This window comes from Centropristis striata, chromosome 3 (assembly GCF_030273125.1).
Source record: "Centropristis striata isolate RG_2023a ecotype Rhode Island chromosome 3, C.striata_1.0, whole genome shotgun sequence".
Taxonomy (NCBI): Eukaryota; Metazoa; Chordata; class Actinopteri; order Perciformes; family Serranidae; genus Centropristis; species Centropristis striata.
This window is the reverse complement of record NC_081519.1, coordinates 11162217-11187715: the sequence shown is the minus strand read 5'-3', so window position 1 is coordinate 11187715 and position 25499 is coordinate 11162217. Positions and strand designations below refer to the sequence as shown.

General features: G+C 36.7%; 4 protein-coding genes across 6 annotated transcripts; 2 read left to right on the top strand and 2 right to left on the bottom strand.

The window, feature by feature from the left end:
• Positions 1–16: 16 nt before the first annotated feature.
• On the bottom strand, positions 17–5529 carry sys1 (SYS1 golgi trafficking protein). The gene is made up of 4 exons (XM_059329229.1): positions 5381–5529; positions 3291–3553; positions 3134–3201; positions 17–2495 (listed from the first exon to the last, which is right to left on the bottom strand). The coding sequence occupies exons 2-4, from the start codon at positions 3450–3452 to the stop codon at positions 2255–2257; spliced, it is 471 nt and encodes a 156-aa protein (XP_059185212.1). The 5' UTR covers positions 3453–3553; positions 5381–5529; the 3' UTR covers positions 17–2254.
• Positions 5530–6338: 809 nt separating this feature from the next.
• LOC131963297 (bile acid-CoA:amino acid N-acyltransferase-like) lies at positions 6339–15440 on the top strand. Of its 2 annotated transcripts, XM_059328352.1 has the most exons (12): positions 6339–6404; positions 9342–9455; positions 10265–10474; positions 11124–11223; positions 11357–11547; positions 11640–11815; positions 12317–12433; positions 12592–12677; positions 12944–13037; positions 13162–13242; positions 13750–13885; positions 14033–15440. In XM_059328352.1, the coding sequence occupies exons 2-12, from the start codon at positions 9395–9397 to the stop codon at positions 14131–14133; spliced, it is 1353 nt and encodes a 450-aa protein (XP_059184335.1). In that variant the 5' UTR covers positions 6339–6404; positions 9342–9394; the 3' UTR covers positions 14134–15440. The 2 variants fall into 2 exon arrangements, with proteins under 2 accessions (XP_059184335.1, XP_059184334.1); XM_059328351.1 differs by lacking the exon at positions 6339–6404 and having other exon boundaries at positions 9291–9455.
• LOC131963339 (protein S100-B-like) lies at positions 15238–18738 on the bottom strand. Of its 2 annotated transcripts, XM_059328355.1 has the most exons (3): positions 18546–18738; positions 16025–16168; positions 15238–15391 (listed from the first exon to the last, which is right to left on the bottom strand). In XM_059328355.1, the coding sequence occupies exons 2-3, from the start codon at positions 16151–16153 to the stop codon at positions 15239–15241; spliced, it is 282 nt and encodes a 93-aa protein (XP_059184338.1). In that variant the 5' UTR covers positions 16154–16168; positions 18546–18738; the 3' UTR covers position 15238. The 2 variants fall into 2 exon arrangements, with proteins under 2 accessions (XP_059184338.1, XP_059184337.1); XM_059328354.1 differs by lacking the exon at positions 18546–18738 and having other exon boundaries at positions 16025–16381.
• A 139-nt stretch (positions 18739–18877) lies between these two features.
• Positions 18878–25499, top strand: inpp1 (inositol polyphosphate-1-phosphatase). Its single transcript, XM_059328353.1, has 6 exons — positions 18878–19211; positions 20469–20674; positions 20760–20820; positions 22716–22916; positions 23006–23180; positions 24667–25499. The coding sequence occupies exons 2-6, from the start codon at positions 20471–20473 to the stop codon at positions 25157–25159; spliced, it is 1134 nt and encodes a 377-aa protein (XP_059184336.1). The 5' UTR covers positions 18878–19211; positions 20469–20470; the 3' UTR covers positions 25160–25499.

The window sequence follows — 25499 nt, the reverse complement described above, 5'->3', positions numbered from 1 at the left end:
ACACTACATCAATAGATCAATCTCTCAAGTCCTTTTTATTTGAACACATTATAAAAACTGAAATTTATGTTAAAGATCACATTGCATGTGAACATCAGAGCAGCCACTGCAAGAATATATCATTAGTTGTGACACTGGCTTAGTTAAAATAGTCAAGGGTTTGAGCATAATTTAAACAAGTAGTTTGACATTTGGGGATATAGAATTGTTTGCTTTCTGGCTGAGAGTTAGATGAAAGGATTGATATCGCTTTGGTGTTTGTGTGATAAATATGAAGCTGCAGCCAGTATTTGGTTAGCTTAGCTTAGCATAAAGGCTGGAAATTGGTTAAACACACTAGCCTGTCTCTGTCCAAAGGGAATAAAATCCACTTACTTGTATCTTTAAAGGGAACTTAATTAAAATGTTATGTCTTGATTAACCGGTAAGAAAACCAAAGAAAAGTTTTGGTTGCCAGCTGGAATTCAGGGAGGTACTGCACCCAGCCAAGAAGTTGTTTAGCATATTACCCCATTTTTATCAAACTAATCAAACTATAACCACAGACTTTGTAAAACATAGACTTAGTCTCTGTGTCTAAATTCACCCCGCTCACAGTTGTCAAGAAAGAGAGAATTAGTAATAGAGACTAAACTCTGTATTTGCACCAGGCCCTAAACATATTTGTTTCTGCTGTAAAGTTAGGTATTTTAACATGGGGGTCAATGAGGATTGACTCATTTTGGAGCCAGTCTCAAGTGGCCATTTGAGGAACTGCAGTTTTGGCTACTTCCATGTTGGCTTCAATTATTTGCTGCTTGGCTATATGTTTTTTTTAGCAAATCTGAAAGGTACTGGGTTACATTTTATTTTTACCTAACAACAGGCTACATTTGTTTCAGTTTCCAATTCAAGTAAACCTGACTTTTGGCTGTAGCTTCACTTTAATGGACAGATATGAGAACTGTATTAACCTTTTCATCTAACTCAAATAAGGGAAAAACAACAGTTGCACAACTTTTAAATATCTACCCCTGCAACAAAATTATGTACATATACTACACTTTATAAACCCGATTTCAAAACAAGACACTGCATAGTCCACACTTTCAAAGCTGCAGAGGTGTGCTCTGACAGCCAGCACACAGAATAAAATGATATAGTTGTATGTGTTACAGGGCCTGTAATATCAAGTTGATCACAACAGGTTTTTAAAAGCCATTGTTAAATGAGAAATGTTTCACCCCTGCTCTACATTTCAGTTCTTTTCATGTCACGTCCCCACAAACATAATAGTGTTTTCAGAAACAGAGAGACAGTGTGCCATCAGAACACAGCTGGTGGCTGACAAACTGTCCCCAAAGTGGCAACAATGTCTGCATAATACATCATGACATAAAGAGGCTGGAACAAAATCCACTAGCTGTGCAAAATGCTGTATAAGGAAGGCCTGAACCAAGCAATGTGAAACTTAATGTACAAACTTAATCCAGAAAGGTAAAAATAAGACTGATTTTAAACCCCTGACTGGTGAGGTCTTGGGGTTATGAAGCAGAAAACTATTTCCCACATTTGGTTTGGATTTATAATTGTGTTGGAAAACTATTATATGCGTTTGAACTCATTACCAAACAGTTTACTTTCAGATGCAGCTGTAAGAAGACATGACAAATGCTGCAATAGGTAACTTTGCGCATTGGCATCTCTAAAAATTGCAGTGAGGTTTAATTGGAATATTTTATTTTAAAACCAAAATATCTTGTAACATGATGTTGCTTTGCCAGCCCAGCCAGCTTGTAAGCATATTAACACAAAATGTTGCTGTTGTTACTGTCCTGCTGCTTTTAAAGGCAGTTTATATTTGCTCTGAAGTTCAATACACATATCCGGAATAAAAAAAGAAAAAAAAGAAAAATCACATATTTTAAAAATGAGGGAATGGGATGCTCACGCTGCCGTACTTAAAATGAACCCAAAATGCAATTGCTAAGAATAAAATGTATAACCATTAGATTCAGAGAAAGTTGTAAACCTATATCTGCTTATATAAACAATAAAACGTGTATCTTAATATGCTACAGAGTTATTAGCGTCCAACATTTAGCGGACAGCTATGAATAAATAGATCAGTTCATCTGGTGTCTCACTTGAAGAGGAGAAGGATGACGATCCAAAATCTAAGCTGAGAGGTTCGTGTTCCAGTGAAAAACCTTCTCTGAGCGAGTTCCTCAGGGGTTAAACGTCCACAGCTTTTCGGCGTGGTGTCAACAACAATTCACAGGTTAGATTTGGGTCCACTATTGACTGGAATGGCCCTGAGCTCAGTCCGCATGCACAAGTACTCTCCAATTACAGCCATCAACGCCATGCAGGCTACGTTGACGAGCCACCAGGAAAGGGCAGCTGGAAGATGAGCATTATAGATCCAGCAGCCGATCATATGGAAGAAGTGCACAGTGACGGTGAAGTCCAGACACTGTTTCCCCCGACGGATGAAGAACCACAGGCCGAGGGCGCTGTGAGAACAATGACACAGAAGAGTTAGCAGCTGTGCCTATTACTGTTTCAGATTTGTAGATAAACATATAACGCCCCCTGCTAAGCTTAAATGTTTGAGTCATGCCACGTGCCAAATCTATAGAAATTGTCTTTTATTTTGAGAGCTGTATCAAATAGTTCAAAGGGTTTAGGCTTCATTAATTGACATTCGATTTGTTGATTAGGTCTCAACACAACACATAATCATTAAGAGATGTCAGTAGGAGGAGTGCAGCTGTGTGTAGTGGTTTGAAAAATCATCAAGAAGTGTGGTATACACAGAGGCAGGCACACACCTTTATTAACAAGGCGGTAATACAACAGCAAATATATATTCATATATTCATTAAAACAAGCTGATTTAATTTTATTTCATTGATCACTTTATTTAACCTGAGGATTTTGATGACATATGATGAAAGAGCTTAATAAAAAAAAGAAGCTTTGAATGTAAAACATGGCATTTGGTACAGCCCTTTTTCAACTGTGTTCAGTCCTACAAGCGAAAATATTTCAGTTGTGCAGGTCTGAATAAATCAGTTATATATATAGTATTCTCATGAGATGCTTGAACAACAGCATTTTAGTAAGAGGAAAAAAAGAAGAAATGACTTACCAGGTAAGCGAGTTGAGGATGAATGCCATCATTGAGAGCCTGCCCTGCACTGTTGCAAAACCAAGGACCTTCCAAAACAGAGCAGAGTTTTAAATACAGTTTCTACACATGTGCCATAAACATACGCAACACAGCTGGAAGAGGTCATATAACTTACTTCATAGCTGAAGATCTGGTCCAGTGAACGACTTGTGTGCACCAGACTGTCCACTCCGGCTAACCACAGGCCCAAGAAGCTGTAGTAGATGCACTGCATCAACACAATCTGACTCACAATGAGGACCGGGTCCCAGATGTAGCTGCGGAAGTTACTGGCCATTGTGGACTGATGCTACAGGAACAGGCCCAAAGGATGTTAACAGCTGGCCACAACGGTTCCCAACTGGGCCATCCAGTGTGACCTGTGTGTGATCTCAAAATCTGAAACACAAAACGCTGCATTTAATGTAAAACATTAACATGTTTCAAGTCTTGAGTTTTACATCTTAACCCAACACCTCTATTATACAGAAATAGGATAGTAATTGTAGGATCATAGGTATTTCAGTATGAATTAAGCCAACTTTACTGCTGAAAAGTTCCTCATGAACAGCTGTCTACTTTTTTTAAACAGATGAAATAAGAAGTATAGGTTAAAGTCAAAAGGAGAACAAAATAAGTGTTAAATGAGGTAGAAATGTTTGAAAAACTAAGGAAAGTTAAGCTCACAATGAGCTCTACTGCCAAAAAGGCCAGTGAAATGTAATAACCTTGTCATTATTGTGTGACACCTGAGGCATTTTGTTTTGGGGATATTTGTTTTGTGGAGAACATGTGATTAGTTTAAGCAGCACAAACAGTCCCTATTCACACATCGCGTCACACATTAGCATTCATTAGTGAAAGTCAAGATTCATCAACTCAGGACACATTAAAAGAAGCTAATAAAATAGAAATGTATATATCCTTGACAAATTATAACTGTTTAGCTAATCTGCATGTAATTACTTAGGCAATAAACTAATGTCTAGATATTTTTGAAGGTGTAAGACCAAGTCAACAGAGACCCAGTACAGTCTTTGTTCGTCATGAAAAGTAATTGATAATGTAGAAAACAGCACACAACTTTCAAGTTTCAGGAACCTGCAGTTGTATTTCCAATTTGTTAAAACCAATGATAAATTGGTTTATAAATTGATGTAATATTGATTGATAAATTGATGTAATAATACAAAAACTATTTTTCTTCACAAATATGAAAGGAAAAATGGATATCATGATCTGTTGTAATAAAAAAAAGATACTCAAACACACAGAGAGCATGAAATAACATGGGAAATGAATGCGGGTCATTTTTGACCCATGATGTGCATTAGAAGGTGTTTACATGTTGTGCATCAAAGGGTCACCAATTCACCAATCACCAATTAAAAACCTGACACAAATATTGACTATCCTATTTTGTTAAATTGGTGTTTTTCCAATGGAAATTATTATTTGGTGGCTCTAATGAGTCTCAAATGTTAAAATATGTGATTTTCCAATGTAATCTGGTGGTTCCAACAACTCTTTTAAAGTTAAACCTTAAAAATAAGACAAACATAGTTACACATATACTCAAATTGTTAATTTAGTGTATTACTTTTTGTATCACTACGCTTCTAATGCACAAAGTCATTTTTGACCCATGTGTGCAAACTTGATGTAATAAAACAACACAAGTATGAAAGGAAAAATGGATATAATGATCTGTTGTAAAAAAAATAAAAAAAATAAAAAAGATATTCTAACACACAGCCAGCATGAAATAACATGGGAAATGAATGCGGGTCATTTTTGACCCATGTTGTGCTGTAGAAGGTGTTTATATGTTGTGCATTAAAGGGTTAAATGATGAGAAAAGTATGAAAGCGTGTGAGCTAAACTGTAAAGTAAAGAGCAGCTAACTGAGCACCGAGCTAACGTTAGCTGTCCACCAACACAAACTCAACGGGTAAAAAAATGTTGACGTTAACAGATCACAGCCTGTTAGCGTCGTTTCACGGCTGACTAAACCACTCAAAACCCACATACATTCAGTTCAAACCAGCATAGAAGCCAATTTAACACAGACATTTAACTGTGGGTGGAAACCACTGAGGTTCTCTCTCGTCTAACGGTTCAACATCACGAAATAAAACCAACAGTTGCTGCATGTTAGCATGGCTGTTTTCTTTACAAGCAGTGGGTTAAATGTTTAAACAAAACACAGAGGCAGCTGATACGGACCTGAGTACTGGGTTAGGAAGATTTCACTGTGCCGTAATAACAACAATCCACTCGGTTACTTGCTGTTTTCTAAACTTTACTGCCAAAACACAGGCCGTGTAATCGACTAGCTGTACCTTGTTAACAACACGGAAGTCGCTGCCGTGGATCACCGGAAAAAAACCGTAACAGCCAGCAATATTTTCAAAGTAAAACGCCTTAAAGTATTACTGAGCTCTCCTTATTGGTTTCACTGCGGAATTAAGTTCTGCAAATGCAAGCGGAACGCTTATTTTGAAATCCCTTCCGTTTCATCTTCCGGGGGATGTTATAATACACCATCAAATAAGAAGAAATAAAGAAAAGAAAAATAAAGAAAAGCAATAATAAGCTTATAAGTTATGAGGATATACCTAAGAGGAAGGAAGTTATTTTTAAATTAACCTGCACATTTATTTTATAATTTAGGCTCTACATATAGAACATAGTATTTAATAAGGTAATAAATTGCAATGACATCTGATAAAAAATATATCAATTAATAAAAAAATACCCCATTAACCCTAGAAGCATCGCCACCTCTTTCTTTTATTTATTCATATTTGCAGCTCTATAATATTCTAACAATATGTTGCTTGCAAATGATTTTATGATCGATTTATTGAAGTTTCTCTTGGAAAAAAATAATGCAATAGAGTTGGGAAACAAATGTTTAAAGATTAAATTTGCCAATTTAACAATAAATCTTTCCTGGTATTGGGTTGTGTGTCGTCTTAATAAAGTGTGAAAAGGTTAAAGGATTTAATCTTGATCTCTTTTCCTTCTCTCTTGTCTCTTTTCCTCTTTCACATGACATTTGGGTTTGTGGCTGTTTAGAGTAAAATATTTTTATTAACATCAGGCTTATGATGAAAAACATAACAGCGTGGGACGTTAACGTCATCCAGAGCAGGAGGACGTTAAACACGCCCCCTTTAAACCCTTTTCCTGACACTCTGAAGTTACTACTTCATAAGAAACTGATCTATGTGGGCGGCTTATAGGGGTAAGATCAATTCATATGCACTACTCGATTTGGTTTATTGTGCAGTGAGAGACGAAAGAGAGTTCAACTCTGTGTCAGATTGCGTCAAAACGGTTGTGTGTGTGCGTGTGTGTGTAAAAACTTAAAGTGCGCGTGTATAAGTTTCTGACTGGATAAGCAGTAGGCCGTCGTTTGATAAGATTCAGTATTATATTGCACATGTAAACGTGTGAAACATGTCTTGATTAAAATGTGCAACCTCCGAAGACGTCACGATGTGTAATAAAGTGTCTGTAGGCGTCCTGAAATATGTATGCATATTATGTACAATATGTCCTATATATGATGGGTTTTGGTTTTTTTTAGAAACTCACATCCATCGTCTTTGCAATGCATTAGAAAGTCCCTTATTATCACATATTAAACTATGTTAACACAGCAATTAACCATTTCTATCATAAGTCTTGTAGAGAATCACATAGACATTATGCCCAGTATTAAAAAATATGAAATATTAGATTTAATTAAAACGTTTCCTTAAGTTCTTTAAGAGGTTTGCTGGCATGTTCAGTAGATTGTTGTTATTGTTGAAGTTTGTTGAAAATCCAAATACATTTGATATTGTCTTGAGGAAATTATAATGCTCCCACTTTCAGCTAAAACTATTAAAAGTACAGTACTGGTCTGTACAGGTATTTTGGAATGGACATGTGAATGCGTTAATTGACATCTGACAAGAGGGCAACTGTTTATTAAGTAATGGGATCATAATGATTGTATGATAACTCCTTGTATGTAGTTTTGACGATTAACAATTTTTTTTAAAGGAAAAAATGATATTTTTATTATAAATATTTGTCATTTCTATTTACTTTTGCTTTGTTAAAATTATCATAATTTGCAGTCATATGTAATATGATCAGTAAATTGACTTTTTTCACAACTTGTGAGCTCTACTGTCAAAAAGGCCAGTGAAATGTAATAACCTTGTCATTATTGTGTGACACCTAAGGCATTTTGTTTTGGGGATATTTGTTTTGTGGAGAACATGTGATTAGTATTGTATTAGTGGTGGACCGATACAGGTTTTTTAAGGCCGATGCCGATACCGATTATTTTGACATCCGTCTTAACCGATCCCTGATATGTGCTGCCAATTTTTTGGGCCGATCCTTGAAGCAGATATTGCCTTTTCTCCCTCCATTTACATGATAAAAATGACACAATGATAACAAATGTTACACAAGTCTCAATTTAAACAAAAAAGAAACATTTATTAACAAAACAAACAAAACATATGAACAGTTGGATAGCAAACAATGTGTATGTTGTTATAGGCCTCCAGGTAGTGGCGCCTCAGATGAGTCAACATATTTGATGTGTTTTTCTTTTTTCCGGTATCAGCACCCATGCTCACCAGCAAATGGCAGATGTTGCACCGAGCCTTGCCTGTTGTTGGCTCAGTAAAATGCACTAATTGTTTGGCGAACGCACGCATCGGCCGATGCCGATACAAGTAAAAAATGCAAATATCGGCCCAATATATTGGCCGGTTGATATATCGGTCTACCTCTAATATATATATATATATATATATATATATATATATATATATATATATATATATATGTACATATTCACCTTGCACATTCTACTACTACATCTTATCAATGTCAACAGGCGAGCAATGTAAGCAAAGCAACATTGTCCTCTTTTTATCTTTTATAAATCAAATTTATACTTATGTAATGATATGGCTAAAAGGTCAAATTAATTAATATGAAAATGAGCGACAGAGAATTGTTGGCTGATCTAATGCATCACACATTTCCCTTCATTGGTGAAAGTCAAGATTCATCAACTCAGGACACATTTAAAAAAAGCAAATAAAATAGAAATGTATATATGCTTGACATATTATAACTGGTTTAGCTGATCTGCATGTAATTACTTAGGCAATAAACTAATGTCGAGATGTTTTTTGAATGGGTAAGACCAAGTCAACAGAGAACCAGTTTTTTATTCAACATGAAAAGTAAATGATAATGTAGAAAACAGCACACAACTTTCAAGTTTCAGGAACCTGCAGTTGTATTTCCAATTTTCCAATTAACAACTTTTAAAAAGGAAAGAATGATATTTTTTATAATAAATATTTGTCATTTGTAGTTTACTTTTGCTTAATTAAAATTATCATAATTTGCAGTCATATGTAATATGCACACAACTTTTATTCAAAATAAGACATTTTTGAGACAACGCCAGCAAAATGAGTATTGTGATAAAGTAAATTTTTGATGTACTTGTTTCTTAGTTTATTACTTTTATTTTATATCTGCTTATACTTAGTTGAATACATTTTCGAAGGTAATATTTTCCTTTTTTCAGTTAGTTACTATAAAGTTGAACATCAATATGTAAAATATGATTATAACACATTACACATGTTTTTACAACAGTATGAAATAGCTTAACAGAGCTCCTCAATCAGCTGCATGTTTAAATGTTTAAACGCAGACATGTTAGTCTATTGTACAATAAATCATTGGAAGCACCTTTTAACACTCAAACTTTAACTTAAATACAATTTGAATGCAAACTTTAATTTTTTTAACCAATACATTTTTTGTATTGCTGCTTGAAAGCTGACTAAAATGTGTATAGTACTAGTATAGTGTAAACCTGCAGACTACTGAATCTATCCACTCTATTCAGGACTTAGTCAGTCATGAGTTAGCTTAACACAGTACTGAGTTTAGGGATTGGGCAGAACAAAGGTCTGTAGGTGATTACGTCACAGCCTGACAAACCTTGGCAGCAGCGTTTACTTGTTACCTGTGGGTCAGCTGCTTAATATTTAACCCTGTACTTTCATTAACCAGGAAGCAAAAATGTATTTCACAAAGTGCATGGCCCTGAAGTGTTTTATGTATAACCTCGACTCATTTTCCTCTGTAGGTGCGACAGGAACATAATGGTCTGAGCTCACATGAGAGGGAGAGCTCACAGAAATGAACATGATTACATGCGTCAGTGTCCACAGGACCCTGGCATGTTTGCATCGTGCTTTTGGTAAGAATATTGTTCTTTGTGTTGTTTTTAAAGAGCTCTTTTTTCGTTGAGCAGGTAAATCCACTAATTTTAGGAATAATATTAAGACTGAAGTACTTCTCTAGAACTGAACTCCTGCCATGTCCATCAAGGATATTATGTTTTCTGTAACATTTTTCTGTTTCTGATTGTTTGAAAGTGTGCAACTCAAAAACGTATATCTGTAGAATTTGATGTAAAAAGAAAGCCCATGGGCCAAAGAACAACTAAGTTGTTATACAGGGGATCTTTGAAAAGGAACAAATGCACACTCTTCAATATATAATAATAATAATAATAATATTTATTTATGGAGCAAGAGATATAGCTCAAAGAACTGCTAAACATTAAAGTAAGGGCAAATGGACAATAATCTAGACAATGAAAATAGTTATATATAATGTATAATGATAATAATGTGATGCAGTGATATATAATAGAGGGATATATAATGTATAATAATAGGTATAAAAAACGTAATAAAAGTCACATTAGTGTAATAAAGGAGGGTGACTGCACGTCAGGTCATGGTTGTATATTTATCCTTGTGTTAATGATTTGACTTCCAGCTCCTCTTGTCCACATGTCAAACTCACCTTAAGTCAGACAATGAAGCCAAAATTTGCTCTTAATGGTTGTGAGGAAGTACGTAAATTGCAGTGAGCAAAATCATCTGTCAAATGCATGCAAAAAAATAAAAATTCCTCCATGTTAATATCTGTTGGATCTTTATCTAGACACAAAATCTAATTCTTTGACATTATTTGAGTGTATTTTTCTTCTGCCTGCAGGTGGCGTTCGGTGGAAGAGCAGCTTGAGACTAGCCCCTCTGCTCACAGCCTCTCCTGCCCGGGCCCTCATCGATGAACAGATCAGCATTAAAGGGCGTTTCCTGCCCCCACAGAGTCCCATCACAGTGTGCGCACAAATGCACTGTGATGACGGTGACCTGTGGGAGTCTTTTGCCCACTATAACACAAATACAGATGGCACGCTCAACTGTGAGTAATATTGAGTTTCATATTACTATATTTTCTTCAATTTCTTGTTCATTTTAATATCTGGTACAACTAAAGGTAGATTTGTTTGGACAAATATAATGATAACAACAAAAATTTCTTGATGATGATTTTGGTTATAATCAAGAAAACTAGGGAAAATGGCTAGATATCAGCTCTTAAATTAAACTGTTATGAGCTATTTTTGTTGTTGTTGTTATTATATTTGTCCAAACTTATGTACACATTTTGAGATTAAAACAGAGTTTATTACAATAAGCCAGTCATTTTTGTAGTTTTTACAGGTAGATAAGTGTTCACATCTAGTTCAACAAAACCACTCAAAACTAAAAGCAATTAAGCTGAATAAAGCTATATCTCCGTCATAATCTGCTTGAGGAACGGGGGGCATCAGGACTGAGCAGGCTGTCAGCCCCTGCTGCAGTTAAATGTCATATTTTTTTCTGATGCTCATGGAAACACTTTTTTTTCCCACCGGTGCTGCCAAACTCAATACAAAATTAAAGCTGAAGCTGTGTATCTTGAATGCAACTTTTAAATGTCATATCAAGCATATTTCAACTAGTAAGACATTTGTACAGGCAGTTGGTAATCTTCTCCCCTCCTCTCTGTCTTTCTGTCTCCTCAACAGTGTCCAGGGATCATTCAGTCGGGGGTTCATATTTGGGCTGTGAGCCGATGGGACTGTTCTGGGGACTTCAGCCGGCTCCTGGTTCAAGAAAAGGTTTAAGGCAGGTGATGAATACAAGCGCACTGTGTCTTGTCTTATACAATTGTAACAACTCTACATTAACCCTGTTCATAAAGGAGCAATACATGTAAAATGGTTGATGTGTGTTTGATAAAATGTGCTCTTTGTTACAGGATGAGGAAAAAATATGTAGCGACTCCATACGTTACGCACTTGTCCTTACTGGAGGGTCACGTTTCTCCCAGTGAGAGGCAGAGCACTGAGCTGGCTGCAGTAACTAGTGAGCGCTGGTACATGGCACCAGGCATTCAGAGAATAGAGATTCGTCAGGATGGAGTTGTGGGGACGTTGTTTTTACCGCCTGGTGAGCACTTGAAGCATTCACTTTCAAATTTTAAGACTGTGGTGGACAGACTGTGTTCTCCTAACATCACCTACTGGACTGATTTCCTGCAGGCCCAGGTCCATTTCCAGCCATGTTGGACATGTGGGGAATGGGTGGAGGGCTGGTGGAGTACCGCGCCGCCCTGTTTGCATCCAGGGGCTATGCCAGCTTCTCCCTTGCCTACTTTAGGCACAAAGACTTGCCCGGCTCACCAAACCAAATGAATGTTGGTGATTCATATTTGAAAGTAAGATAACACGCTTTACCTTATCCTTAATTTCTTTCTTTCTGCATCATGTTTATGTCTCACTTAAAGGTGGAGTCTTTGATTCTGTAGAAATATTATTGATGTTTGTACTCAGCACCCAAAATCACCCCTCCCGTCCACATCAGAACATAATGAAAAATAAACATCTTGCTGTATTTAAGGAACTAGTGACTGAGATAAATCAAGTGAGAAGTAAGGTCAGAAGTTGACCCATAGTCTTCTTAAACTTCTTAAAGACTTCTTTTTACAACCAGTGGAGTCTCCCCCTGGTGGCCAATAGAAACAGTGCTGGTTTAAGGCACTTCAGCATTAGCTTCACTGTTAACACAGAGGTTGCCACACCAGATTATTTGTGAGATATTCACTGACAAAAAGTAAATTGGATTAGAATCGAGGTCTCCATCTTTAAAAAATAGCTGTCATTATTATAATGCATTGTTTTGTCAACCCTTACAATATCCAATATGTCTGTTTGGACAGTCGGCATTCCAGCTACTTCAAAATCATAGTCGGGTCTGTGCCGACAGAATTGGGATCATCGGTCTCTCCTTTGGAGTCTACCTGACTCTTCGATTGGCCACTCAGACTGGTGTCAAAGTAAGTCAAAACAGCCCATTGTACATGTTTGTTTAGAATGAATAGGTGTTACAATAGCTAAATGTTCAATATGGCTTTTATGCCAATCATATGCAGGTCATTTATTTAAGTCTGCTAAGTTTACATTGACATTTATTGATTCATGTTCTTCCCTCCAGCCTTCCTGTTTGATTTGTATCAATGGCCCAGTAGGAAGTACCTTCTCGCTTGCAGATGAGGAGGGCAGGACTGAGCACGTTGATAGGTAGATGGTAATTAAAGATGCAACCTGTAGGATATTATTGCCAAATATCACAGTGGGATTAATGCAAAAATCTGTCTGATCTTATTGGGTCCTAGGTCTATAGACTGTAGTATTGGTTTTAGTCTTACAGGTGTAGCAAGGCTTTATTATTTTCATTTGATCTAGTCATCCAGAGTAAAAATAGCTTTTCCAGTATTTACAGCAATCTGGCCTTTATGAATTCAAATAGTGATGTAAAAAATGCCTGTTGACTTGTTTTTTTTTAGCAACCAGAAATATTGGACATATGATGATCAAGGCTACGTCATTTTCCGAGACGTCTCCTCACTGAAAAACCTTCCCCCTGAGAACAAAGCAAAGGTGAAGACTCAACAGCTCAATGAACACACCATGACACGCTCATGATTACAAAATATCAAAGGAATATACGCACAGACATTTTGTATCAATAAGAGAAACGATGCAACATGTTGTGTTTGTGCAGATAGAGGACCTCTCCTGTCCGATCATGCTCATAGTGGGTGAAGATGACCTCAGCTCTTCAAGCAAGGAGAACGCAGACCTGGTAAACTGTCTTATTTTACTTTAGTTTTTTTCTTCAACTGCACTTATATAGTGATTTTCTAGTTTTTGCGACCACTCAAGAAGTCGTGATTTGATCACACTGGTGTGATCGGGGACTCCAGAGGGTCAGGTAGTCCTTTATAAATAGTGACTGCAAACTCTGAATACCTCACAGACAAAATGACCAGTTCTGTGAGAGTTTATAAACAGGTGTTATGGAAAAGTTTTGCTTTTATCAAACATTTACTGAATCAATTCTTCGTTCACCGTGGAAGCATGAATGAAAAACTTAAATTTTCTTAAAGAACTCAAAGTAACACAGAGTGAATGACTTTTACAAAAAGTATTATTTTAAGAGTGAAATATTTCACAAGTGAAACATTTGAGCAGCCTTGAGCTACAAAAGTATCTTAAACTGTAAATGAAACTATTTATTCAGTTAAGATTGCACTTGTTCTTGTATGCACTTGTTTATGGGCACTATTGGTGTTGTTTTGTTTGTCATCAGGTTAAAGAGACTCTGACTGCTGTAGGTAAATCCCAGCTGCTGACCTATCTGTCATACCCCGGTGCCGGGCACCTGATTGAACCGCCTTACACACCAACTGCAAGAATGTCCCTGTGGAGCGTCAAACCAACAAAAAGTGAGCCCTAGTCCCAGAGCTGCCATTTGTATAAACCAAATTGTTTTAGTCATAACATTTAAAATGTCAAGCTGCTTGTTATAATATAGAATATGTAACTATTATGGAAAGTAACTGTGAAGCTGCTCTGTTTTGTTTCTCCTGCAGTGTTCACTCTGTGGGGAGGTCACCCTGCACCCCACGCTGCTGCCCAGGAACATTCCTGGAAGAAGATCCTGGATTTTATAGAAACTAATCTGAGAAAATGATTCTTATCTGAAACTTTGGATAGGAAATACCTTATCATAAACGTGACTGTGAAATGTCTTGGTTTTATATGAAAAAAAGAGAAATGTGTTATTTTTAGATATAAAATGCTTTTTTGGGGGGGGGGTTTATGCTGAATTAGTTATTTCCCAAAAACTCATGAGCACATGCATCTCTAGTAATCATTTGTGCAAAAGAACAAGTGGTTTGTTTGCAACATTCTTTATAGAGAAACTCCCTTTTACAGATCTGTCAGTCAGATCATTTACTTAGGTAAAAGTTCTAATACCACACTGTGTAAATAAATAAAACCCCTGCATTCAAAACTTACTTAATTAAAAGTATCATCATCAACATGTATTTAAAGTATCAACAATAAATGCACTTGTTATGCAGAATGGTCCCACTCAGATTGTTTTATAGCTTCTAGATATATTGTTGGATTATTATTTTTTTATGCATTTATGTCTATTAATTTGGTCATGGTAGGGTAACAACTTAAGATACTGTTATTTAGTTTAACTTATAGAAATGCATATTCATTTCAAATGTATCATGATTTTCAAGTCTTTTTCTAAAAGTAACTTAAGCTGGCAGCTAAATGTAGTGGAGTAAAAAGTACAATATTTGCCTCTAGAATGTAGTGGAGTAGAAGCATAAAGTTACATGAAATGGAAATGTTCAAATACCTCAAAGTGGTACTTAAGCACAGTAATTGAGTAAAGTTAATGTAAATATACATCCCAAAACCACTGTCAGTTAAATCAACTAATTGATTAGTCAACAAAATTGTATGAGTGTTAGTTAACTAAGAACTCATTCCTTTATATTTAGCAGGCTGCAGATTCTCCACAAGGGAGCACTGTTTGCAGGTCTAAAATGTTGCTGATGATGCTTTTCTTGCCAAAAATTGCATAGACCAGACTGGAGCTGTTGAGTCTGGTTTCAGTTACTCTGCAAACCTTTCTAATAAATGTAAGTGTTCTTTTCATTTGTTTATATTTTTATTTTATGCAAAGAACTTTTATAATGCTAAACAAAAATCTTCTCAGACGCCTCACTCCCCACTCAGTCAAACTTGAATAATTCTGCCAGCAGACATGCTAACTAATGACTGTGGTAACTTGGGGTGAAGAGGTCATGGCATGACGTAGTAACCATGGCGATGAGGGCGATGAACTCTTTGAAGTCGATCTCCAGGTTTCTGTTCTGGTCAAGGTCCTCGAAGAGCTCGTCCAGAATATCATTCTCTCTGATTTTCTGCAGGAAAATTCATCAAAATGAAACAGCTGCAGGCATTTTAATGTAATTGCTGTCACAATATATATATATATATATATATATATATATATATATATATATATATGTGTGTGTGTGTGTGTGTGTGTGTGTGTGTGTGTGTGTGTGTGTGTGTGTGTGTGTGTGTGTGTGTGTAAATGTATTAGACTACCGGTTTGTGCTACAGCTGTCCTAAACTAACAGCATAAGTAATAAACAAAATCATTTTGTATGTTTCTGTAGTGGTTAATACAGCAGTATGTTGTAAGCTCTTTAACCAAAATGATATTTTTAATGCAGAAATATGATTATTACACTTATCCATGTATTTTCAAATTCAGTGTTTTTAAATAAAAAAAATAGTAAAGTACATTATTGTTTCTTCATTAGGATGTAAATAATAGTTATTTACTTGCAGCTTGATTCATTTCTGACTTCTCAGAGAAGAGAAAAGAAGAAAACATTTCCATTTCTCACTGCTTTTTTTTTTCTCTTAGTGAGGACATTAAAGGGTCAAAGTATACAGCAAATATACATGGCTATTAAGAGCACATTATCTTATCTATAAACATCTATAAACATTATCATTTTCACACTTTTACATGCAGGACTCACCATAATAAAATGCCCCATCTCATTGTTGATGAGCTCTTTCAGCTCTGCTTTCTTCAGGTTGCACTTGTGACCCGAGTATTTGTGGAAAACTTTGATGATAGTGACCATGGCGTCTTCCAGGTCTGACATGTTCTTCTTTGAGGCCTGCAGCGAACAATCAATTCCCATTACACAGTTATTTGTTTCCCCAGCACGAGGATGCTTTGATATAAATTCTTTGACTCTATGTTTTTATACTTCAAATACCTCCACTGAACTTGTAATATTATGTTAACTATGAAAATTTCAATTGTTAAGTAAGTCTTTCCTACCGCCATGTGAAGAAACTCCTGAGTCTTTTAAGGATTCTAGTGGAAGTGAGACTGACGGCTGGTCCAGTGGTGTGTTTGCTGCCTCGCCCAGTGTGATGAGGACCCTTAATTGTATTGATCAACCACACGGAGGCTGCTCGTCAGCTGTGCACCATGTAATGGACGACTAATGGACATCAGTGGTCAGAGCCTTAAACCGAAAACCATTTACTCTTCAAATGTGTTATTTCACTGTGATCAAATTTCTCCATTGAAGCTCTCTCTGTGAGTCAGCCAGTTTATAAACTGCATAACTTGTCCTGTTTTCTGTTTCGCACCTACCACCTGTGGTGTGCTCACCACTGCAGTTAGGGTCCCCACTGTTGTTGGCTTTTTAAAAAATATATTTTAGCTAATATTCAGTTGATTTATGCAGTTTGTTTGAAATACCAGCTTTGGTTGTTATAGGGATCTGTAAACTACAGTCATGGAGAAAATTATTAGACCACCCCTGTGTTCTTCAGTTTCAACTAAAAGTACATTCGTTTGGCCACATATAATGACAACAACAAAAATAGCTCATAGCAGTTTAATTTAAGAGCTGATATCTCTTAAATAAATACTCTTATGAACTATTTTTGTTGTTATTATATTTGTCCAAACAAATACCAGGCATTTAAGAAATGGAAGAAAACAAGGGTGGTCTAATATTTTTTTCCATCACTGTACATGTGGCTGAAAACAATCAGATTCCTATAGAACACAATGTTTTTACATGATGCATTTTCTTTAACCTCCACTGCACCTTGTGGGCCCATTAAAGTTCAATAATATTTGAGAGATATGACAAAAATAAACAATATATAATGTTTGAAAAGCCTTTCAAAGCCTATATTAGCTTTTGTAAACCTGAGAAATAAACTTTTGAATATGTGTCGACAGGATTTTACAGCAAAAAGCAAAGCAAAGCACATTTTGTCTGAAGTAAATATGGTTTGGAAATGTACAGAATGTATTTCCAGACAATAAGGCACCACCCTTCTAGTTTGTGATAACAATATTACATCCAGAGCCACAGAAACTACTCAAGAGTCAAGAGTGTGAGGTTTTAGAGTGCAAGGACTAATGAAGAAAAGTTCCTGTCCAAAGATGTATTATTGAGGTCGGACCCTATAAAACAAGTTTGTACTTATGTATTTCCTTTGTAAAGTTCCCTGTATGTTTCAATCTCACTGCTGTGTGTTGGCTCTTGATTCACTGCAGTCAGTGTCAGTGTATTCAAATACTGAATACAATTAGTCATCTTAATAAATGTGTAGAAGAAAATTTGACTAAAGATAAATATCTGTATAAAAAGTTCTGCAAAGTTTGGTCACATGCATGAAATGTGTTTATATATAAAAAAAAAATCTCACTTTACCTATATAGGCAATGCACTGGAAAGCTGGTATCATATTGTTCAGTTATCTGTTTTTATGAAAAACAAATACACTGGATCTTTCTGTAAGACTATTTGATTAATATTATGATCTTATATACATACATTTTTATTTTTTTAAGGTTGCTCCAAGTATTGTGGTATTTAAAAAACCTTTAAAAAACTGGAGTGCCTAGACTCTCTGAATTGTTTATTATTACATACAAACATCTATAATAATAATAATAATAACAATAATAATAATAATAATAATAATAATAACCTTTTTTATAGCACTTTTAAGAACAGCATTTACAAAGTGCAAAAAGCAATGTGAGATTTGCTAAACTGTCCCACTTAACCACCTAAAATCCCCTTACAATTTCATACCTTGAAAGCTTGAATTTGTATTTGAATGCAAAATATAATATTGTTGAATTAAGTATTTTTATGCAAAATAATCATGTGGAACATTTCTGATCTTTTTATATTTACATGCCATATGTAGTTGCTCCAAGTTTTTGTGACATTTAAAAATTACTTGAAAATCTTCCAATACTTAAAAAAAAATATTCAAAAAGATAAATGCCCTAGGCCAGGGATGGGCAACTTAAATGCTGGAGGGGGCCACAATTTTTCATCGACACTACCACAGGGCCACATATAGGACAGTGCACTTAACCAGATATGATGAAACTGCAAATTTAAATATGTTTACAGTGCAGTAATTTAACATATTTCATGCTCAAATGCATGTATAACAGTATAAATAGGAATACAAAAGGTTTGAAGCAAATACAAAATAACCACTTACTGTGATTTTTTTTCAGTGCAAGAACAGCAGACAAACATTAATTGCAAGAAGTAATTTTGTGCATTTTTATACTGAACTTTTAAGATTTCATGCTCAAATGTAGTTGTACTGAGGGCCACTTCAAGTGAGACCATATGCGGCCCCCGGGCCTCCAATTGCCCATCCCTGCCCTAGACTATCTGACTCGTTTATTATAACTCCAACATTATTTCCCCTTTTCTTTTGTTAGTTTAGTATCCGTTTGGGTTCATTTTAGGTTTGTTTACTATGATAATTTCCGTTTGTTATATTAAAAACGTTTAATAAAGGTTTTTCAAAGTAATAGTGCGCGGGCGCGGCTACATTTCCTGTTGGCCACGCCTTGTGCTACTCGCCGTGCTCTTCGGGTGACGTGTCCGTCTCTACCTTGTGGCTGTCGGCCTTGACGTGAGGACCGCCCGTCCTTCCTTCGAGAGGAAACTCGCACTGACGTAAAGAAACCAGAGCGGACAGACCTCAGTGTTAATTAGGCGCTTTAACACTAGTGTTTTACTGAAACTGCACGTCCTCTCGCAGACCTGTCACACCAAATTATCCGCGTTTGGTGACTGTAGTGCGGACAGGAAAAACACATCTACCGAGAGCGACACACGAGAGGAAAATAAGCGGTGTGAAACCCGGGTTTTGGTAAGGTTTGAATAATTTCACAGAGCTTTTTTGTCCTCTGGTGTTTTACATTCCTATGCTACATTATCTGACATCATACATGCTAAGCTAAACCCTAGCAAACCTGTTCATCGGGATGTCAAGAGCAGTGAGCTGACCGGAGTAAAGTTGGTGCAGCTTATTTAGTTTTAATGGACGCCCTTTTCACATCCACAGAGAGCATGAAGCTACTGATTTTCCTCTGACAGTACAAATAACACTAATCGATTCAGCAGTTTTATTTTTCATGCTAAAATTACAACAACAAAAAAATCTGTTTATAGCCTCCCAATTATGGAGATTTCCTGTTTTACTCTGTTATGTATCAAATAAAACTGAATGGGTGTGGATGGAAACCGACCGATATCGATTTTAGAGGGAGCAAAAAAAATATCACCGAATACTATATAATTAATTAATTTAGTAAAAAATATGCAAAGCAATCAGAAGGCTGCTTCTTAACAAATAACTTTAATAAATTATACACTATTAGTTATTATTGTACAGTTTTCATGCTATGCATTACATTATCAACCAATTCAACACATGAATTTCTGACCATTTGAAAAAGACTGAATAAAATGAATGGTTAAAACAATCTACATTTCTTTTTTGCACCAGGCTCTAGTTTTAGTTTTGTACTATAAAACAAGACATTTAAAGTCATCCCCTTGGACTTGAATGAAACTTGAATGGACATTTTTTTACTGATTTCTGACATTTTAAAGACCAAATTAATTGATCAATATCAAGAAAATAATCAATAATGAATATAATTGCAGCTTAAAACTCAAGAGTTTGTCAGTAACACTCATTAGTCACTTACTGCACAACCTGCTGTGCTTTTTAGTTTAGTTTTTTTCCTCATGGTATTTTACTATAAGATTGTGTGTGCTTTTGTTTTATTTATATTTATAATATTACAATTATTCTGAAATTGCACTACTGAAGTATTTATGTAGAAGGTTGTGAGCTGCATATCTGTTGTGCGGAGATACAGTGTTGAGTCACATGCAAAGACCTGAAGCCACTTTCCTCCCTCACACATTTGTCTTTTTTCAGAGATGCCCTGTTTTCATTTTTAGGCTATAATTAGCTCAGTATGTGCAAATGTGACCCGCCTCGTCTTTTTTTTCTCCCTTTTGCTCTCTCTCTCTCACACACACACACACACACACAGACACACACAGTTTCCGTTTGTACGTTTACTAAACCCTCTGCTCTTTCCTTTCTGTTCAGGCATGGCTGAACTGCTGAGGCTGCTGCTCCGGGTGGCTGAGAAAGCAGCTAACGTGGCTCGGGTCTGCAGGCAGGAGGCTCCCCTCTTTCAGCTCCTCGTACAAGAGAAGACCGGAGATGACAAGAACAAGAAGTTCGTCCAGGACTTCAAGACGCTTGCCGACGTGGTGATCCAGGAGGTGATCCGACATGATGTTGGTGCTCAGGTAGGAGAAGTCTGGACTGAAGTATGAACCATCCAAATTAACTTTAGTTGCATTGTAATCATGTCCTGTCTTGTTTTTTGTTTAGTTTCCTGAGATGGTTGGTTTCATTCATGGAGAGGAGTCCAACAAGTTTGAAAATGGGCTTGGTAATGACTTTTTTATTGCACTTAACACACTACATGTTCATGTTCTCTCTTATTTACTTTCATGTGAATGACTTAAGGGTTAAAGCAGTCTTTGCCCAAATCACTGTTGTGTTTAGACAGATTATATTCAAGTAAAATCTCCGTTCCATAGCTGTTTATAGACATCAAGTCCATATCCCGAAGCATGTGTTAAGTTAGGGTCATGCATGGATGGAACAAACTGTAGACTGTATATAGTCAGTATATAGACTGTATATATAAAGACAGATGACAGGTCTCCGCTTCCTTTATCTGTACACATGTGAAGCCAAAATATCCCAAAAACAGGCTGCGCGGTACTGAGCTGTCGTATCCCAAACACCCCTCCGACCAATCACAAGCCAATTACAGCTTTACGCCCCTTGTTCATTGCATCAGATAACTAATTAAAACAACAATCATTGGTGATTTGATTGGATTGATGTATTTGATGTTTTTTTTTTAGTTTGTGAGACATGTACATCTATCTTTGTATACAGCCTATGTATGGGGATTTTATTAACCTAGCAGAGAATCCTTTTGCTCCTGCAGCAGTTTTCGGCAAAGGCTGACATTCAGATTTGCAGTTTAAGCACTCAATCAACTATAAGGACATTTTCACACTTGCCTTGTTTAGTTTGGTTGAATTGAAGCCAGGTTACATTTCCCCAGTGGTGCCGTTCATTTGGACACAGTAGTCACACTGGACAAAAACAACTGGTCCAGTTCTAATTTAATTCAAACCACCCACTGTACTCCCAAGTTTGCCATAGCTATGTGTCCTTTTATATCTGTGATGCAGCGAAGCATGCAAATGGGTACGTCTCCTGCACGTAAGGTGACCCTTGGTCTTTGATTGGTTGCAAACTTATTTGAGAATTTGCAACATGAAAATACTGTCAACAACCTCAACAGAGGCCGGTCCTGTAGTATTACCTATTCTTGAATTAGGGGATATTGGGGATGAAACCCAAAGATATTTACTTTACTATCACATAATACAAAGAAAATCAGCCACTCTTAATTTTTAGTGGCAGGATCCAGATAATTTTTGGCAGTATTGTTTAATAAAACAACTTTTTGTTTAAGCTCTCGCTAATGGTCATGGTTAGATATTATATATAATATTATATATATAATATATTAATATATATATATATATATATATATATATAAAATATTATATATATAGATACTATTCTACTCCTTCTTTAGACACTTTATATTTTATTGTATTTTTATATTTTATTGCTTGAAGTATGCCTAGGTTGTTCTTTTTACTTAATTGTGTTGTTATTGTCTCTGTGTGTAATGCTGCTGCTACACTGTAATTTCCCAGCTTGGGATAAATAAAGTATATCTATCTATCTATCTATCTATCTATCTATCTATCTATCTATCTATCTATCTATCTATCTATCTATCTATCTATCTATCTGAATTAAATTAAGTGTTACACAGTAAAAATAGGGTCAGGTATTGTTTCTGGTCATGTTGTGCTCAGAGTGATTAACTGAAACAGAGAACCTGATATCCACTCAAAAAAACCTGGTGATTATTATTGGCTGGGGGAAAATAGAAGCTTTTTTTTATCTGTTATAAATATGAAATAAGATTAAAAAAGGCTGTGTGATAATAATCACTCAATCTTCATTTGGGTAAACTAAACACTAGAAGGACTAAAAATACACTTGACTTAATGATCTGCTCTTGAGTCTCACAGTGACGGAAACATCTGTCATCTGAAATAATTTCTAAATAAAGCTAACACATTAATGTGTCACTGTCCAAATATTTAATCTCACAGCATGTTGCGCTGTGTAAATATTTGAAGTAATCCATAATCAAATGAGGCCTCGCTGACTCTGTGTCACCAGGAGAGAGTGTGACGGTCACCGTGTGCGGTACAGAGGCGGAGACCGCGACGCTGCTGGCCACGGTGCTGGACGGTGATGACACAGCAGCGTCTCTGCTGGCGAAAGCAATCCACCAAGACCCAACGACCATCGACGCCAACACAGACGGCCTGACGGTGCCCCTCAGCCCCTCTGAGCTCGGCATCTGGATTGACCCCATAGGTGAAGCTGCTTTCCTGTCTACCTAAAAAAATAAAAACACAGCAGAGAGTTGAATCTCAGTAAGAACTGTTTGTCTGCTTCTCTTTAAGATGCCACCAGCCAGTACATCGAGGGCAAAGAGGAGGTGCTGGAGGAGGGCCACCTGTCTCCTTCAGGTCTGCACTGTGCTCTGGTCCTGATCGGGGTCTATCTCCGGAGCACAGGTGAGCCCGTCATGGGCGTCATCAACCAGCCGTTCAACTACAAAGATCCAGCAGGTGGACGGTAAGTTGCAAAAGTGTCTTCTTCAACCGTTTATTGCTGAGCTCATAAATTATTAGACCACCATTGTTTTCTTCAATTTATTGTTCATTTTAATGCCTGGTGCAACTGAAAGTACATTTGTTGGGGCAAATGTAACGATAACAACAAAAATATCTCATAGGAGTTTAATTTAAAAGCTGATATCTAGCCATTTTCCATGGTTTTCTTGATAATGATTTTGGTTTTTATCAAGAAAATTATGGAAAATGTCTGGATATCAGCTTTTAAATTAAACTCCTATGAGATATTTTTGTTGTTATCATTACATTTGTCCAAACAAATGTACCTTTAGTTGTACCAGGAATTAAAATGAACAAGAAATTGAAGAAAAAAGGTGGTCTTATCATTTTTTCCATGACTGTAGTTAGTGATGGTGAAGTCGCTCTTCGGACTCAGTGTATTCATGAACTTTAAGTCCTAATGTAAAAACAACATGGAAACTATTAAAACAATAGTATATTTCATTGCTCAGAGCATTTAAACAACATTGATAGATGTTTCCAGCTTCTGAGTTGTTGTTTCGACTTGATTGGGCGTTTATGTGAATTAAACAAATTTTTCAGATTATTCTGACAACATATGAATGCAGCCCAGATGCCCTATCTTCCATTGTTAAAAAGCAGTGAAAAATAATTTGTGCATCTGCCCTGTGATTTAGACCCACTCCAAAATCGAATGGGTTCTTTCTTGGCCCATGCTGTATCTTCTAAGTTTCAATAAAAACTGACAAAAAACATGACCTCTATGGCTGATTACATTGTAACAATAAAGGCATCAAAAAGTGACCTTAAAACAGAAAAGTTTGTTGGATTGCATTAGATTATACAGGTGTACCTAATAAAGGTAATGACAGATATTTTTTACACTTTATGGGTTTCACCTTGAGCTACTGCTGACAATATGACGTTAATATGACGGCATTCAATTCAGTTGAAGTGTAGAGGATATGTTAGTCCGAGTTGGATTGCTGTCATGACTGTCAGATAAAAGTGGTTCAGGATTTTATTCAGACATGAACATTTTTAATCACATCTGCTGAAAGAGGTGCATGACTGAAAAGGCAAACAACCTACGACTCTTTTGTTTATCTGTACTATATGTACCCTTCAATTTCTCTGTCCTTATCTCTTTATTATCAAAGCACAAGGCCAGTACTCATATTAGGAGTGCATTTTTCCAGTTCGAGTCTGACCAGATAATTTGACTAAATATTTGATTATTCAGAAAACTGTGGGGAGTGTTTAGATGTCGAGGTGACTCACCAACTGATGAATCTTAATCTTGTGAACAACTATGTAAACAAGATGTTATGAAACTGATTGCGTGACCACATTTTAACCTTAAAGCAGCTATGATAAATGTGAGTACACTACCTGCTTGGCTCCAGATGGCAGACCTGATAACATTTAGTTAACTCTACTATAACGCTACTTATTTGCATTCACAGCTGGAGGGGGAAGCATTTCTGGGGGGTGTCCTGTGGCGACATCAATGTCTGCTCAGTGTCCCGGCCAAAAGATGGACCTGTAGGGAAACTTTCTGCGGTGCTGAGCTCCAGTGAGAAGCAGGTGGTGAAGGAGGCCCTTACCTCGCTGTGCGAACCTAACAAGCTGATATACGCTTCTGGGGCCGGCTACAAGATCCTGTGTGTCATTCAGGGCCTGGCTGACGTTTACGTCCTCTCAGAGGGAAGCACCTTCAAGTGGGACTCTTGCGCTCCTCACGCTCTGCTCCGAGCCCTTGGAGGAGGCATGGTGGACCTGACTAAGTGTCTACAGTCCAGCTCTGGAGCACCGGATCACCAGACAGAACTGACCTATCACCAGCCTCGCACAGAGTGTCAAGGAGCAGACCGCTGGGCCAACCATGGTGGCCTTGTGGCGTATCGGGACTGTTCTCAGCTCCGTAGCATCATGGGATGTCTGAAAGGCAAGCTGTAGTGAAAGAGACGTGGATGGAATCGGCACAAGCTGAAACATGTATTGTTGCATTATGGTCATATTCATGTTTTCTATATTAGCAGAGAGCTAAGGATGGGGATACAGGATGAAATATTTTAAATATAGATAAGATTGTCTTATTTTTAACCAGATATATTTGCAAGTGTATATATTACAAGATGAACATCTGGTCTGTGCTGGATAATTTTTTCAAATACTGTTCTGGTCTTCGGTTTTAGTCACGAGTGTTATTATGGTCCTCACAAGGCTGTTGATATACAGGTGAGAAAGATTTGTCCATAAAGCAAAATGACTAAAGTACAGAAATCACTTTTTAAAA

Bases quoted from the DNA above. Each gene is read 5' to 3' on its own strand.
- sys1 (XM_059329229.1), bottom strand. From the start codon at position 3,452: ATGGCCAGTAACTTCCGCAGCTACATCTGGGACCCGGTCCTCATTGTG. The intron at 3,202-3,290 runs GTAAGTTATATG...CTGTTTTGGAAG, and splicing joins ACCAGATCTTCAGCTATGAA to GTCCTTGGTTTTGCAACAGT. The intron at 2,496-3,133 runs GTAAGTCATTTC...TTGTTCTCACAG, and splicing joins ATCCTCAACTCGCTTACCTG to CGCCCTCGGCCTGTGGTTCT.
- LOC131963297 (XM_059328352.1), top strand. From the start codon at position 9,395: ATGAACATGATTACATGCGTCAGTGTCCACAGGACCCTGGCATGTTTG. The intron at 9,456-10,264 runs GTAAGAATATTG...TTCTGCCTGCAG, and splicing joins ATGTTTGCATCGTGCTTTTG to GTGGCGTTCGGTGGAAGAGC. The intron at 13,038-13,161 runs GTGAAGACTCAA...GTGTTTGTGCAG, and splicing joins CCCCTGAGAACAAAGCAAAG to ATAGAGGACCTCTCCTGTCC.
- LOC131963339 (XM_059328354.1), bottom strand. From the start codon at position 16,192: ATGGGAATTGATTGTTCGCTGCAGGCCTCAAAGAAGAACATGTCAGAC. The intron at 15,392-16,024 runs GTGAGTCCTGCA...ATTTTCCTGCAG, and splicing joins AGATGGGGCATTTTATTATG to AAAATCAGAGAGAATGATAT.
- inpp1 (XM_059328353.1), top strand. From the start codon at position 20,471: ATGGCTGAACTGCTGAGGCTGCTGCTCCGGGTGGCTGAGAAAGCAGCT. The intron at 20,675-20,759 runs GTAGGAGAAGTC...TTTTTTGTTTAG, and splicing joins GACATGATGTTGGTGCTCAG to TTTCCTGAGATGGTTGGTTT. The intron at 22,917-23,005 runs GTGAAGCTGCTT...CTTCTCTTTAAG, and splicing joins CATCTGGATTGACCCCATAG to ATGCCACCAGCCAGTACATC.